The sequence below is a fragment of the Protopterus annectens genome, chromosome 2.part1 (assembly GCF_019279795.1).
Source record: "Protopterus annectens isolate FY-2018-M chromosome 2.part1, PAN1.0, whole genome shotgun sequence".
Taxonomy (NCBI): Eukaryota; Metazoa; Chordata; order Ceratodontiformes; family Protopteridae; genus Protopterus; species Protopterus annectens.
Window position 1 is genome coordinate 1690938081 of NC_056729.1, and position 16062 is coordinate 1690954142.

Here is a 16062-nt window from a genome sequence, read left to right on the forward strand (position 1 = left end):
AAGAATATTTGGAGATCTTGTAGCTACAAATTAGTCCAGAACATGTTCTGCCTTTTTACTAAGTCTATCAACAGGATGTTTGAAACCTAAACTTACTATGAGTAAAAATCCTGGGAGTTTAAAACAGTCCTTCTGATGATAATGCTACTACATAATAAAGTATATTTCATTTCTTTTTGCCATACCTCACTAAATGGGTCTTAAAAGGTTATAACTTTTGTGCAATTAGACACCAAAGCTTCCTGTCATGGGATGCTTCTTTTGCTGAACTGTGATGCAGTCTGGGTTGATTTCAACTAAGTACTTTTCATAAAGGCAAAAATATGGTAAATCAATTGTATAGATAGTGAAAAGGATTGGCCCCAAACTGGACCACAGTACCATTCCTGTCATGACTGCCCGACCTACTCTAAAAGTATTTGTTTTACCAGCCCACCTCCTCTTTGTTAGCCATTTGTGAATTTGTTTCACTAAAAGGACACTACAGCTCTTGTGAATAAATGATGTGATCACTTTGTGCTGGTTAGCGTTCTCAGACGCACTGTTGAAATCCAAATAAGCTTTGTTGAATTGAAGCCCATCTTGCTTCACAAATGTTTGCCATGAATTTAGTATTGCAAGTTATAGTGGACCTTCCTTTATTATAAACAGGTAGTAACATGTCAAATAACTGCAGTTTATACAGTTCAATATTGAGTAAGTAAACTATAACCCCGAAAAGAAATTCTGCATTTCCTGTGTGGGTGGCTGGGACACTACTATACAACTACCAATCTGCAGTAGTGACACCATCTTCAAAAGGGCAGACAGGATGGTGTATTCCACCTAAATGAAGATTTTGCCCTTCAGCATCTATAAAAACCTATGTCAGAGAGTTGATAAGGAACTGATCTGTTAGTCGAGCCTCTGACTCAAGGTAAAGCATTATAAATTCTATCCTGACCTGTCACACTAGATTAGATCATCACTCTTGTCCTTATATGGTAGTGAAGGTTTCAAAGGAGCTGTGATGCCCCTGCACTGGCCCAGTAATCAAGGAGCCTCAGTCCTCACCACTAACACCAGTGAGGGACGTGCACATTGGGAGGATGACAAGTACACACAAAGTAAAGTACAATTTCCCTTAAGAGCATATAGAAATCACAGTCAGTCTTGGGGCTGGTGTCTCCCTTTTTCTCTAGATCCCCAATAAAACTCCCCACTGGCACAGCTATAGGGTTAAGATCTCAGCTGAGGGGTCAAGCCAAGACCTCCAACACTCTCTCTGTTCAACCAGTGCTTCATGTCCCTACCCAAGTAGCTGACACACACACACATACACACACACACACACACACACTTTGACATCTGATTTATATACAAACACACACACACACACACACACACACACACACACACACACACACACACACACACACCTGGGGAAGGCTAGCACAGGTTTACTATGTATGCCCCCTTCTGCCCAGACTATAAGGTAGTTATCACTGCCACCAACCCTACTTATCAGCTACTTAAAGGCACTTACAAAGGGTGACCAATCCTACTGTGTAATGTTACTATTATCCAAATGGTAAGTGTGACCAAGCAAGGCTATTGGAGTGGGCTGTACTGTGTCACTCACCAAATAAATATGCAAGTACTCTAAAAGCTTAAATATGTCTCACAAATATCAACCACAAAGATAGGTTTAAATATATTTAATAATAAATAATAAAAGAACAAGACAATACTCAAACAACACAGTAACTACAGAGTTCAGAATCACAGGAAATATTTTAAAACAACATTCCAGGACAGTCTCAAATAAATTTAGAAAACATCTAAACTAATGTTTACTATATTCCTAACTATCTCTAAATGAAACTATGCCCTAAATAACTTAACTTACAAAGAAAGACAAATGTAGATAACAAGTGCTGAATGGAAGAATGGTTCTAGGTCCAAGGCAAGATACAAAATGCAAAGTCTGTCTCTGAAAGAGTTCTTAAATTACTATCAAACATTACTGCTGGGTCAGCTTTGGATGACATCACTCTTTGTCACCTGCCTTCAGTTCCCAGGCTAACAGCAACAAAATGTTAGCATCTCTGTGTGAGAAGTACACATCTCTCAGAAGTTTGCCTAAAACTAGAAGTTGTAACACAGTTAAACACTTTTGCATTTTAAACCTAGTAATAATTTCTGTTTCAAGACAACAGAAAAAACTCTAGCTCTAGACATCCTGTCTCCTTGCATTAACTAGCTTTTATAGCACAATTGTAAACAATTTCAACTTATTTTCTTGAAGCTTTTCAAGTTAACTCTGTATGTTCCAGCTCCCACTATTAAAACATACATTTGCACAGGTATATTGTTCATATACATTTCTGTTCTTTTGCAGTAGGTTACACTGTGGTTACATTCTTGAAGCTCAGTATAAAACATAGAGTTCAACACACACACACTTCTGCACCAGTAGTTTAATATACACATAACGTATAGCTCTCTTACATTTGTAAGACGAGCATATGAATCATATTAATATCACAAATGACATATGATTATTTACAAAATTCCAGATAGCTGAGCTGCCAGTGTCACAAGAGTTTTCCAGTAGAGTCAACGCATTCTGTTGACATGGAGACTGCGTAATATTTAATGCCCACTTAAATAGCATAATTACATGAAATGAGAATCAAGATGTCTGATCAGAAACTGACGATAATACAAACATGGCATATTCTTATATTCTTTCTTCTCCTTCTAATTGCAATGTCCAGCTCTTAATTCAGTACTGGGAGACAAGGAATTCGGCCTCAGTTCTTCCCAGTTTTCTTTCAAAATGTGTATGATTTTCATGACCCCTACAGAGTGGGAAGGGAAGTCGATCACCTAGTCAAGGAAAGATAAGAACTTTTAGTGTTAAGGTATTGTTTTCTTGCAACAGTGATGCAGCATATTTAACTCTTTCATCAACTATCACCATATTATATTTCAAAAGTCAATAGCTATAGCAAGTAAAACTATATCCCTACATGCATCTACATCAGTAAAACAAACATCCACACATTTAGTAAGCAATTAGCAATAATAGAAAAAGAACAGTCCACAGGTTGCATTCGGTTAGCACCTAATCAATTATGATCAGTTCAGTGACTGCTTACATGTTTCCATCTGGTATGAGTCACTACCTGAATTGCTGCCTGAAATGAGTAAAGCTTCACAATGTAGTCAAATTGCAATAGTATACGTGTATTAGCACCATCATCATCTAGCAACAATCAGCAGCCAATATTATAGACACAAGTAAATGTTATAATGAATGTGACAGTGACTAGTTAATCATAATAATCCAACTTCCATATGAGTATATACAAATATTAAGTGATGCCATGTAGATCTGAAACTAGAGTGGCTTGTCTTATGGCATCATAGGATCATGGGAGATTAATAGGCTATCGACCTGGAGATCATTTCAAGCCTAGCCATTTCATTCCAATGTATATCCTCATTAAGAATTTATGGTGCCCCATCCACTCATCCAGGTTCCAATTGAACAGTGTCATAGAGGTGCTCTGTTTCACATGAATAGGTAGCCTATTCCAAAGATGCAGCAGTCGCTGGGAGATAAATCTGTAACTCCAGCATGTCCTATTTAAGTTGCAGGCCATATTTAGGTTCCTGGAATGGATAGCCATAGTCGCGTTTGATTTACGGATATGCAGAAGTTCATTAGGTTTGGTTCTGAGATTGCTCTGTAAGCCAGGCATAAGTCTCTCCTAAGAAGTCTATAAGATACAGAGTATAGTGACAAATCTTTAGTCGATCTGTGTAAGCACATGTTGGAGTCCATTGATCTTCTTTGTTAGAAACCTCTGCGGTATCTCCAATTGCTGCAGGTACTTTGTATGGTACATGCCAAATGGGGTGTTATACTCAATTATGGGCCAGATTAGTGCCAAGTATACAGGGGTTATAGGCTTTTTTGCTCTCAAGGAGGTGATGTCTTTACTAACCAAGTGTGCTACTTAAAAAACCTTCCTTACTACAGTAGACAGATGGTGGTCGAAGTTAAGGTCGCAGTCAACTTGTGATCTCAAGTCCCTTACCACTTCGTGGGCACTTAGGGTATTGTTAATGATTTGATAGTGTGAAGGGACATTGTTTGTGCTGAAGGGAATGATGATGCATTTCTTTGCATTCAATTTGAGACCATGACTAATACACAAGTCTCTGGTCTGCGTAAGACCCTCCTGGAGTATACTGACATCATTTGGGGATTCAATAATTGCACCCAGTTTGCAGTCATCAGCATACTTGGTCAGCCACAACCCCTTAGTTTTTACCTGAACTTCTGTGAAGTATATTCTAAATAGTAGGAACCCAACACTGACCCCTGTGGTACCCTGCTGGTAACAGGTCTGCTTGTTGATGTGGAGTTACCCACTTTGATAGTGTGTGTCCGGACTGTGAGCCAGTTGGCAACCCAGCCTACAACGAAGGGGTTTATATTCAGTTTGATAAGTTTATCTGTAATGTCTGAGTGTGGTATTGTGTTGAAAGCCTTTGCTAAGTTGAGGTATGCTGTGTGCATAGATTTGCCCTCATCAATGGCACCAGATTTAGCAGGCAGGATCTGCCCTTGACGAAGCCGAATTGGGTAAGATCCAGGTTTGCAGGTCGTCTATGTCTTTATTTATGAGGTCCACAATGATAGGTTCCATGGCTTGTAGATGAAGCTGGTCAGGCTTATGGGTCTGTAATTCCCTGGTTCTGTTGCTAGGCCACTATTGTGGAGGGGAATAACTGTTGCTGTTCTCCATTCAGCAAAAACAAAGCCTGTGGGGGGTTTGCTATCTCTGTGGAGTCAGTGGGTGTGATACTGTTGGTCACTAGTTCTGCACATGCTTGGATCCTACCTTTTAGGCTATGTACATAGCTCTAAAAGGCCTTATGGCTATCCTTGGCTGTACTTGCTAAGTTTCTCTCAAAGAAACCCTTAGAGGATTTGACAATTTTTCTTATTTGCCTGTTGAGCAGGGTGCTTTTCCATTCTTGTGGCCTTGCCTTTGTTTTCTTGGACAAAAGCTTTTTGTATTTATTGTAAAGTTTGTTGATGCTGTATTGGACATACAGCATCAACAAACTTGACAGCTTGTTTTTACCTGGGGTTCTAGATTTGATTCTTTCTGGTACAACCAAGTCTGTGTACTTATGCACGTGATTGTACAGGGCTTTAGTGCAGTCTCAGAAACCTGGTTCAAGACCTCACCTTCCAGCTGGGGGAAGGGCTTAGAATGCATTTATACCTTCACTTAGGAGGGTATAGTTTGCCTTGGTGAAGTTTTTTTGTCTGATTGCATTCTTTGTGAGTACTGGTATTAGTGTCAGCTCAAAGGGGACTGATTTTTGGCCACATTTAACTAATGAGGGTCCAGCAGTTGCAGTAGTGCCTCTGTTTGACATGTTAGTGAGGACCAGATCTAGTATGTTTGCTCCTGTTGTTAGGGTATGAACAATTAATTCCAGGGCATTTAAGTTAACAAAGTCAAGGAACTTTTGTGCTAGCAAGTTAGTGCTAGCATAGGTTTCCCATTTGATGGCTGGATAATTTAAATCCCCCATAACCAGAGTGTTCAGTAATATTTGGATTGCCTCAAATTTAGGTTCATAGAGGTTCATAGATTAGTACTAAGCTAACTGCTCTTGCAAGCCATTTTAAGCCAAGCCAATTATCCCTTGTAAGACTCAAACCCTGCACCTTGTGTTTGTAAGGCAAACACCTTAACCATTAGCTAATCATGACTATTGGACAGGGATCTATAACTGCCTATGACTTGAATGGGGGTCTTACCCACAGTAACCTGAACTTGAAGGAACTCCATAGAGTTGTCCAGTCGAACTAGACGGGAGGTGAATTTATCTCTAATATAGATAGAAACACTGCCTCCTTTGGTTTTCACATGTTTATTTTGCAGTCTGTAGGTGTGGAAGGCATTGTAGCCTTGCAAGGCCAGGGTACTCTTTGAGGTCCTGAATCAGGTTTCTGTGATTGCACAGACATCTACATCTTCCAGTGATAGAAGTGCTTCCAGGGTGTGCAGCTTTTGGTTTAAGTTCCTACCGTTTAGTAGTATGACCCTTATTTTGTTATGATTGGCAAATTTCACATCGGTAAGATTGTTTTTGAGACCTTGCCTAAAAAGGCACTATGGGGGTGGCAAGAGCCTTTGCCAACAGCTGAAAGCCTAGAGGTGCTAGGCACAAACTGTCTGTGGCAAAGCAGCAAGGTTTGTTGACCATGGCTTCCCAGGCTGACAGGAACTGGATCCCCTTTGAATGACACCAAAAACTAAGCCAATTATTAAACTCAATCATTTTCTGTTTACGCTGTGGCATCATTCCAGGTGAGGGTAGTATGCTGCTCAAGGCTAGGGACATACCTGCCTGGGACATGTACTCAGAGAGCTCAATCATGTATCTCTTTATATAGTCCAATGAGGTACATCTCAGGTCATTCACCCCAACATGAACTATGACAGAGTCATAATGGTACTTGTTGCTGACAGACCTGAGTGCATGTGGGATCTGATGAATCCTGGTACTGGACAGGCAGGTGAGTGTGACTTTCTCCTTGTCCAACCTGGTGAGGGGATGTCTGTGTGTTTCACTATTGAGTCTCCAATGAGTAGAAAATTTGTTTTTTTACTGTTACCCCTTATGGGCTTGGTAGGTGGGACACTGGTGTTGCTATGTGTCTTGGTGCTGTGGGAACTGTGTTAGTTGTAGCAGTCTTGTGTTTTGGAGGTATCTGGTGCTTCAGTAGTTTTTTTTGAGAAAACCTCTGCATATGTTGAGTTTTGTGTTAGATGCATACTATGTCTATGAGTAGTGGTATTCATACATTTCAACTGTACAGGTTATCGCAGAATATCCAGATTTTTGCCTCATAGTTTTGGTCTGTTTCTCATAAAACTGTTGTATACTGGCAAAATGTTAAGGGGTGAAGTCAGAAAATAATGATTTCCCTGGGAAAGAATTCACTTGGCTGCTTCGTTACTTTGCCGTTTTCAGCACTGTAGTGCGGTCTCAGAGTTGGTGTATTTAAGTAGGGGGGTACAGCCCCCCACATCGGGGGGTGTGGGGTGAAGCCCCCCACTTAATGTAATGTTTAAAGTGTTTCATTTATTTATTTTTTTTTGTTGGAACAGCGATTTTTTCCCCCTAGGAAAAAATTGCTGTTCTGACAGTTTGAAATTGTAAGCTTTCGCTTACATAGGGTCGATTAAGCACGGTTCACTTTTTTAAGCGTTCGGTGATCTAATATAGACCTGCATTTTTATAGGCATATCAAAAGTAATAAGCCAGGAGAGATATGACATTGTAGTGTACATTATTTAGAAAGCCATCATGAAATGTTCTAACAGATGATCTGGAATCTTCCCTTTAAAAAGATATGCATCTGGAGTGTTTCTCCCCAGGCATCCGCTGAAAATTGGCTCGTTCCAAGTCGGACTTTCCCGGTTAACAAATGTAAAATAAAATAAAATAAAATAAATAAACAAAGCAAGAGTTCAGATTCCCATAAGAGCAACAAAATATTTTACAAGCTAATGGGAAAATGTTGCATATTTCAGTTCATGTATATTTCAGGAATCTTACATTTTTTAATTTTCTTTTGGATTCATTCTTGACCTATGACATTGCACTCCTCTTGCCCCATATCAGTAATGAATCACTAATTGTTTCCTATGGAAATAATAGATACCCAGAGCAATTGGCAATATGCTTTTAATCTGAAACCAGAAGTGGAACATCATATTTCATTTTTGGAAATAACTGGTCATGAGTACAGTCTGATGAAGGCTTTTGTAAGATTTTACTTAACTTTTTAAAGTTTTTTAAAGTATTGTTGGGGCCTTGTCAATTTCTGGAAATGATGGATCAGCAATAAGGTGGATAGACTATTACTTAATTACATTATAGGGACAAATTTCACCTATAAGTGCCCAAGTAAGATAAGTTCTATATACTTTTACATATAGATCTAATCTTACTTGCGCACTTATAGGTGGGATTGGCCCCCTGTAATGTAATAAAGTAATGGCACATATTCCTCACAGCTGTCTCTTCATTTCCACAAACAGATATATTAGAAATTCATTTTTCCAAATATAGAATACAGAATAATTTCTGCTAAGATAGTGTTTGCCAAGTCCTTTGTCATCAGATTTGTTCTTATTAAGTGTAGTGTCATGCAAGGTATTTATTGAGATCATGTCAGTGTCCCTCGGGACCACCTTATATTTGCGTTGACTTTTCAGTTCCCAGTTATGTCAATTTCATCTCTCCTGTTTCCAGTATGCGTACTCCTACAACATGAACTTGCTTACAAATAACTCATTACTAATTAGTCACGATTTATCATTTAAAATGTCAGTTGTCTATTTCACTGTTATTTCACCGTTTTATATTTATCTTGTCCCGTTTTATTGTTGTCTTTACTAACTTGCTTGAAGTTGCAAGGTACTTGTGCTCAAGTTCTTAAATAAAATTCAAGTTAAATTTGAATCTGTACAGTTTGTAACTGAATTTACCCAAGTATTTTTTTTCCAAACAGGGCAGATGATGAGGTAGTATAACCTATTCAAACTTCCATCTCTTAAAATATACAAGTAAAGCCTACAAAATTAAAGTATGAGATAAATCTAAAACAATAATGTCTGGATTCAAAATTCTGAGTAGTTCACTTACAGAAGGGACTTCTCAAATATGTTAGCACCCTTTAGGAAATTACCAATCCCCCCTCCCATGGGGAGAAACAGTAGAGGCACACATATAAGTGCAGAAAATTGTCATAGACTTGCATTTATTGCCAAATCACTGTTAGACTATAGCCAAATTAGCTGTACGTATGATGGCAAACTGAGATACTAAGGTAGTCTAGAACCTTCTGTCCAAATTCATAAGTTGCTCTCTATTCTAAATGCCTGCCATCCAGCAAACTTAAATTAGTAGTGTACAGTCAGCTGCCTTCTGTCCAAGAGAGATATCCTGCTCATAAATCTTAAAGAAAGAGGTTTTAAGGTCCAGCCTGTTTAGGCTGGCACAAAAGGGCAGGGGTATAGCATCTGCCTGTGCCTCTAGTAACTTGAGAATCACAGGGTCAGCTAAAGGGTAGGCATAAGTTGGAGACTGCTGGCCGAACGATGTCAAGGGAGAGAGAGTGATTACTCTCAGGTGCACCTCGCTTTCTGGTGGAGATCAGGTAGTGATGCAGCATTAGTAATGCAACAAGATCATGTGACATCAAATTACAGTAGTGCTGGGCAGATGCTTTATGCAGCATGCGTGTGTGTCAGTATGCTTACACTCATGCAGTGTGGCACTGCACTTTACCCTGAACAGCACTGGTGCATAATATAAAATTTGCTGTCGAAGTTACAATTATGATGGCTCTTTGTGACACTAATGTCATCCCTAGTATGAGGGGCAACCCAAACCCAAACAGCTAAGAGGTTTTCTTTCCTGACAATGGAGGGCAGACACACTGTTCTGAGCTTGTTTGTCACTGTTTAAAGGACAGCTCCCATTAAGAGTCCTTCAAGATAATGCGAGTGCCAATTCATCATACAAATCTTTTCCCACCAGGGACGTTACCAGTGACTATTGTCACTACTAATTAATCCACCCCTTAGACAATTTCTTTTTCAAAACACTTATTCTGTTGCTTTCTCCTACCTAGGCTCACCTCAGTAGCCTAACACCAGTAATAAACCTCAGTCACCTCCTTTCCTATGGGACTTCCCATTACAGTGACCATAGAGACTGTTACATCTTGAAACCTATCGATTTAACAGGCTTGACTGACTGAAGAATATAGGACAATATGAAGTAAGAATTTTCAAGTCCTATTCAACGGACAGTTAAAATTAACAACATAAACCACACTTATCGTTTCTATTTTATTTTTGTAATGAATCCATGGTAAGTAAGAAAATCTTATTTAATTAATTCATTCTGTTTTTACTCAACACGCTTTTATTTTTAAAGCCAGAGAAACGCTTTGTTTACATGTAATAGTCATGGTTGTGAGGCGTGATCATATTTTTTATGTCTCTGTTAGAGTTTAGGAGCTTGACATGTGCCATGGTTTCTCTCTATCTCAGAAGAAAAGTTGCTGTGAATAATGCAATTACTCATCTATTGTTTCTCTGTTGTATTGTCCTCATCACAGATAGGGTTGATGCATAATCAGGTTTCGGCATTCGTAAGTAACAAGTTGCACTGTGTTATTAAATAACTATTTTTCTTTGTTTCTTTCTGTGATTAGATCAGAACTGCATGTTCCTGCAGTTGCCCTACGATATAGTCTCATTCTAGAAGCCTACTGTAGGGGCAGTATTCATCATATGAAAATATTACTAAAACAGGTGAGTGGTAAACAATGTTACTGTGACAGTGGAATCTCTCTGTGACAAATGTATCTTGTTTATAGAAACTTTTTCATTTGAGGCAGTTTTGCAGTGGAGGTAAATAACACTGTAACAAATAAAATGTTCTGTATTCTGTACTTACTATTTCATGATGTTAGGGTTAAGAGAAGTTTATAGGAATACCATAATAAACATGTTATTCATGTTCAAATGAAAGCATGGTCTGTTTGCCTTAATGGGACTCAGAGGTAGATTATAAATGTTGAAAGTTCTACTTTGATATTAATGATGACACTACTAAAGTTTATCTCATGTTATTTCTGGATATTTTTGAGATGATATGAGATCATCAATAAAAAAAAATGTATTTACTATCTGAGTATACAAGCACTCAGCTCTCCTTGTCAATAAGGAGAAATTAATCATAGGCACTAAACAGCCTACAATTGCAAAGTACCTTGCAAAGGTAAGGGAAAACAGCTCTTAAACCTTACAAAAAAGCACCTAAACAGGCATGTCCAAGGGTCAGCTTCCGGTGGTTTCTCCTGTCCAACTGGTGAATCTTGGCATACTGGGGCAATGCGGCAACTGCCTCATGTACACAGACAATCCTCTCCTCCTACCACCCAACACTACAACCTGCGAGAGATGCACTTACATAGCCAAACTGGAAGCAAAGCTCTCTCTGGTCAAGACTGTGATAGACAGTCAAGAAGAGAAGGCTAACACCTGCATTACACCTCTAGCAATTCATAGCTCTTCAAAACCTACACCATCAACTCCCACACATAGCAACACTAAACCCACATATGCGGAAGAACTTAACATTAACCTGCCCAAGCAACAAGGACCTCCGAAGCCGAAACGCAAACAAACACCAGTCACAACCAAAGTGACACATAGCTCACAACACCAGTGTGCCACCCAACAACAGCCCCTAAGGCAAGACAATGTACCCAACACTTTAGTCATAGGTGACTCTATAGTCAGGCACACTGATGTCCCACTCACCAGGCTGAACAAGGAGAAAATTACAGTCAGCTGCCTGTCGGGTGCCAGGATCCACCACATAACGCATGGACTCAAGTCACTCCACAACAAGTACAAATAAGACTCTGTCATTGTCCATGCTGGAGTAAATGACTTGAGACGTACCACCCTGGACTACATGAAAAGAGACATGGAAGAGCTCTTGGATTATGTGACCCAGGCAGGTATGACCCTAGCCCTGAGTAGCATCCTGCCTTTGCCCAGAATGATACCACAGTATAAGGCCAAAATGATTGACTTCAACAATTGGCTAAGCTTCTGGTGTCATTCAAAGGGGATCCAGTATTTGTCTGCCTGGGAAGACATGATCAACAAACCACAATGCTTTGCCAGAGATGGTCTGCACCTGTCACCCCTGGGATTAAGGTTACTGGCTAAAGCTCTTGCCACCCCTATAGTGCCTTTTTTAGGCAAGGTTCAAAGGATAAAACCACCACCGTAACAGATACAAGCATGCAAAATATGAAGGTAATGCTACTCAATGCTAGAAGTCTAAACCTCAAAATGCACTCTCTCGAGGCACTCCTAAAAATGGAGAACATCGATATATGTGCAGTGACTGAGATCTGGTTCAAGGCTCCAGAGAGCACCCCTGCAATACCAGGCTACAATTCTTACCACACTTTTTGGCCACAAAACCAAGACCGAAACACTAAAGGTGGAGGAGTGTCCATATTCACCAAGGATATTCACACCTCCAGGCTAGTTGCCCAACACAATGCATCTGAAATTCTCCAGGTGCTACTAACACAAGGTAAGACTGCAATCCAAATTGTAGCTTGCTACAGATCCCCCACCATACCCCAAGATTCTCACTACACCTTTCTAAACATACTGGAAAATATTAAGATACAACCAAACACCCTAATACTAGGTGATTTCAACTACCCTGCCATTAATTGGGAAAATTACTCGGGTACCAACTCCTTTTCCCAGCGGTTCTTGGATTTTATAAATTCCAATGCCCTGGATCAACTAATCCATTGTCCCACCTTGGGCTCCAATATCCTAGACCTGGTCATTACCAACATGGGAGATTGATGCTCCACACCAGTGGTCACCCCCTCATTGGTCAGGTCTGACCATAAGCAAATCACCCTTGACAACCACATCCCACCCCCACCCCCCAGTAAGGAAACCTCCTTAAAAAACTTGTCCAAAGCCAACTTCATGCTACTGAAGTCAGAAGTGACAAACTTCACAACACCCACGCAGACGGGATCTGGAAGTTTGACTGCAGAATCCTACACTAAGGCACTGTATGAGCACATCCACTCATGCATGAATCGTGCCATCCCAAATAGAACCAAGATGCTCTTCTCCAAAAAAAGGAAGCCAATCTGGTGGTCCCCTACTATAAACAAACTATACAACAGAAGGAAGAAACTGTTGCAGAAAAGAGGAAAATCCCAGGATGCAAAAAACTCCCTCACCAGCCTCAGTAAGAAGCTGAGATCCCTCATAAAATCCTCAAAAGCTAGTTACGAAAATAAAATTGCCAAAGATTCCAAAGACAACCACAAGGCATTCTATAGTTATGTCAAGAATCTAAATGGCAATGCTCAGATATGCTCTAACTACAACAGAATGGCATTAAATATACTGATCCCAAGGATATTGCCAATATCCTGGCAGATCGATTTAGTGCCAACTTCACTCACCTCTCACCCCCTAAAGGGCCCATCTCAATACCAAAAGATTGCCAAATTCCGATAATCACAGCCACACAGGTAGAAACAGCACTCTCCAAAGTTAAGAATACAGCATCCATGGGACCAGATGACATCCCAGGCTGTGTACTACATGAACTACAAAATGAACTGGCACCCCACCTAAGTGTCATGTTTAATCATAGCCTCACCTCAGGCTTTGTACCCACTGAGTGGCGCACAGCTACAGTTATCCCGCTCCACAAGGGAGGATCCACCTTGGATCCTGGGAACTACCGTCCCATCAGTCTGACAAGCCTGATCTGCAAGAGCATGGAACGCATTATCATGGAACTTATAAACAAAGACATTGGCAACCTCCAGACACTGGACCCCACCCAGTTTGGGTTTGTGAAGGGCCGATCTTGTCTCCTGAATCTGATTGACTTCTTTGAGTCGGTCTCCAGAGCTGTGGACGAGGGTAAGGAGGTCCACACAGCCTATCTGGACCTCGCCAAGGCCTTCAACACCATCCCCCACTCTGGAATCATAGATAAACTTACTAAGCTGGGCATAAATCCCTACATCACTCGATGGGTTGCCAACTGACTTACTGACAGAACCCAGACTGTAAAAGTAGCCAACTCCAAATCCAACTCCAGACAAGTGACAAGTGGAGTACCTCAGGGTTCAGTCCTCGGACCACTCTTGTTTGGCATCTACTTCTCTGAAGTACAGGCTAACACTAAGGGACTCTGGCTAACAATGTTTGCAGATGACTGCAAACTGGGAGCCATTTTTGAATCCCCAAATGATGTGGATATTCTACAAAAGGGCCTTACAGAAACAGATGCCTGGAGCCAGAGCCATGGGCTCAAGCTTAATGCCAAGAAATGTATAGTCATCCCCTTTTGGAAAAAAACATGTACCCATGAACTACCACATAGGTGCCAGGACACTAAACATCGAAAGTGTGATGAGAGACTTAGGGACACAAGTGGACAGTGGTCTCACTTTCGATAACCACATCGCCGCAACAGTCAGGAAATCCTTCTACGTGGCACACCTCATCACTAAGGGCTTTTCATCCAGAAAAAAGGAGGTCATTGTCCCACTGTACTCATCCCTCATTAGACCCATTATAGAGTATAATGCCCCATTTGGTATGTACCTCACAAGACTTCTGCAACAGCTGGAAAGGCCACAGAAATACCTCACTAAAAGAATCACAGGCCTGAAGCAGATGCCATATGCTGACTGTCTAAAAAAACTCCAGCTATACTCTGTGGCATATCGTCTACTCAGAGGCAATCTCTGCTTAACATGCAAGGCCCTGTCAAACCCTGGGCTGTTGGACATGCTCCACTTAAAGAAATCCCAATCCCTCAGAGCCACACGCTCCAGGGATCTAAACCTTATCATCACAATGAACAAAACATGCTGGAGGGATAGGTTCCTGACCCAGAGACTCCCCATACTCTGGAATAGACTGACTATACATGTCAAGCAGAGCACCTCATTGGTCCCCTTCAAAAGGAACCTTGATGATTGGATGGGAGATAGGAAATTCACCCTGGGACTCATGTCAGTCGCCCTGCTAGACAGGGGCCCAGAGAAGTAAATATTGTGGGAAAAAATTTCCAGGGAATTGTTATAGCTAGGCTTGCATAGGCCTTAGGGCCGATAGCCTAGTACCAACCTATGAACCTATGAACCTATGAACCTATGAGTATTTGTCCCAAATGTTGCTTTAGTTCTCAAATACATTGGGTTACATAAGAAGCAGAGAATCCACATTTATGTAGTACCTTTCATATGCAGTGTATCATGAAGTAATAACCTGAACATTTGTAGGAGATGTTTTTGCACATGAGCAGTTGTATTTGGTCTTATATAGCTGCAAGGATCATTGTTTGTGCAAAATGGAATCCTGGTTAGGATGTTATTAAAGGTATTCTTCATGCGGCCAGCTCGGTGACATCAAGGTATTTCACCTGATTTTACACCACATGAACCAGCACTGGTACTGGAGGAACTAAATGGAGAGAGATGAAAGTGAGAAACCAAAGTCAAATTACTGAGTTTAAAAAAAATCCTGTTCTTATCTCAAAGAACAAAAGCCCCAAAGCACACGCATGCCAAACCAGAAGACTCCTGTCAAAACATTTTTCCCATGATGCTTTGAATATTGCTGTGATGCAGTTTTAACAATTAGACCTGCTGAAGACATTTAATAAGCTTATCATGCTTAACCCATGTTTATTTAAAACCTCTATCTAGCCTCAATAGACTCAGTGTAAGAGAGAGATCTTCATCAGCCACTTCTTTATGTAAATGCACTATTCTTATATTCATATATGCAATATATCTCAGTTAATTGCAAACTTGTCTTTCTGGCTCATTATAAATTGACACACAATCAAGTTAAACAAAAATGCAACTTTTTTTCACCGTAAAGCCCACTGTATCTCTTTACTCCTTCATATCTAAATTCACTAATACTGAGATTGCATAACAGTGGAGATAAAGAAAAACATCCTTGTTACATTGCTTTCTGATTCTGCTACAGAATGGACAATCACAATGGCAAAGTGACATAGTTAACATAACAAAATAAAGGAATGTTCTTAGAAGGGGCAACCCCCCCCCCGTCCACCACTACACCGTTGTATGTCTAAATATAGTAACTCCAAGATCGCACACCAGTGTAGAAAATGGATCATTTCCCCAGTACCAACATGCTTTACTAAAGGAGAGCTACCACCCTCTTGGTATCTTTCAGTAACATCTCATTAGACAATTGGAAGAAATCAATCGGTGCTTCCTTTTGAGGACTCTTGAATAGAAGCTTTAGTAAATGTGAAAGAAGAATTAGTATCATTCATAGGAGGTCAAATTAGACTAATAACAATAATCTTAAATTTTGGACTTGAGTGTCTCTGTTATTA

The 16062-nt window shown here is 40.3% G+C and overlaps 1 protein-coding gene across 2 annotated transcripts in view; it reads left to right on the forward strand.

Moving 5' to 3' along the window:
• Nucleotides 1-16062, forward strand: part of PIK3CD (phosphatidylinositol-4,5-bisphosphate 3-kinase catalytic subunit delta) — a 912023-nt gene that overhangs the window by 771887 nt on the left and 124074 nt on the right. For both annotated transcript variants that reach the window (XM_044063126.1, XR_006363658.1), the window contains exon 17: nt 10313-10412. In XM_044063126.1, the coding sequence (XP_043919061.1) occupies nt 10313-10412 (100 nt within the window). The remainder of the gene's footprint in view (nt 1-10312; nt 10413-16062) is intronic.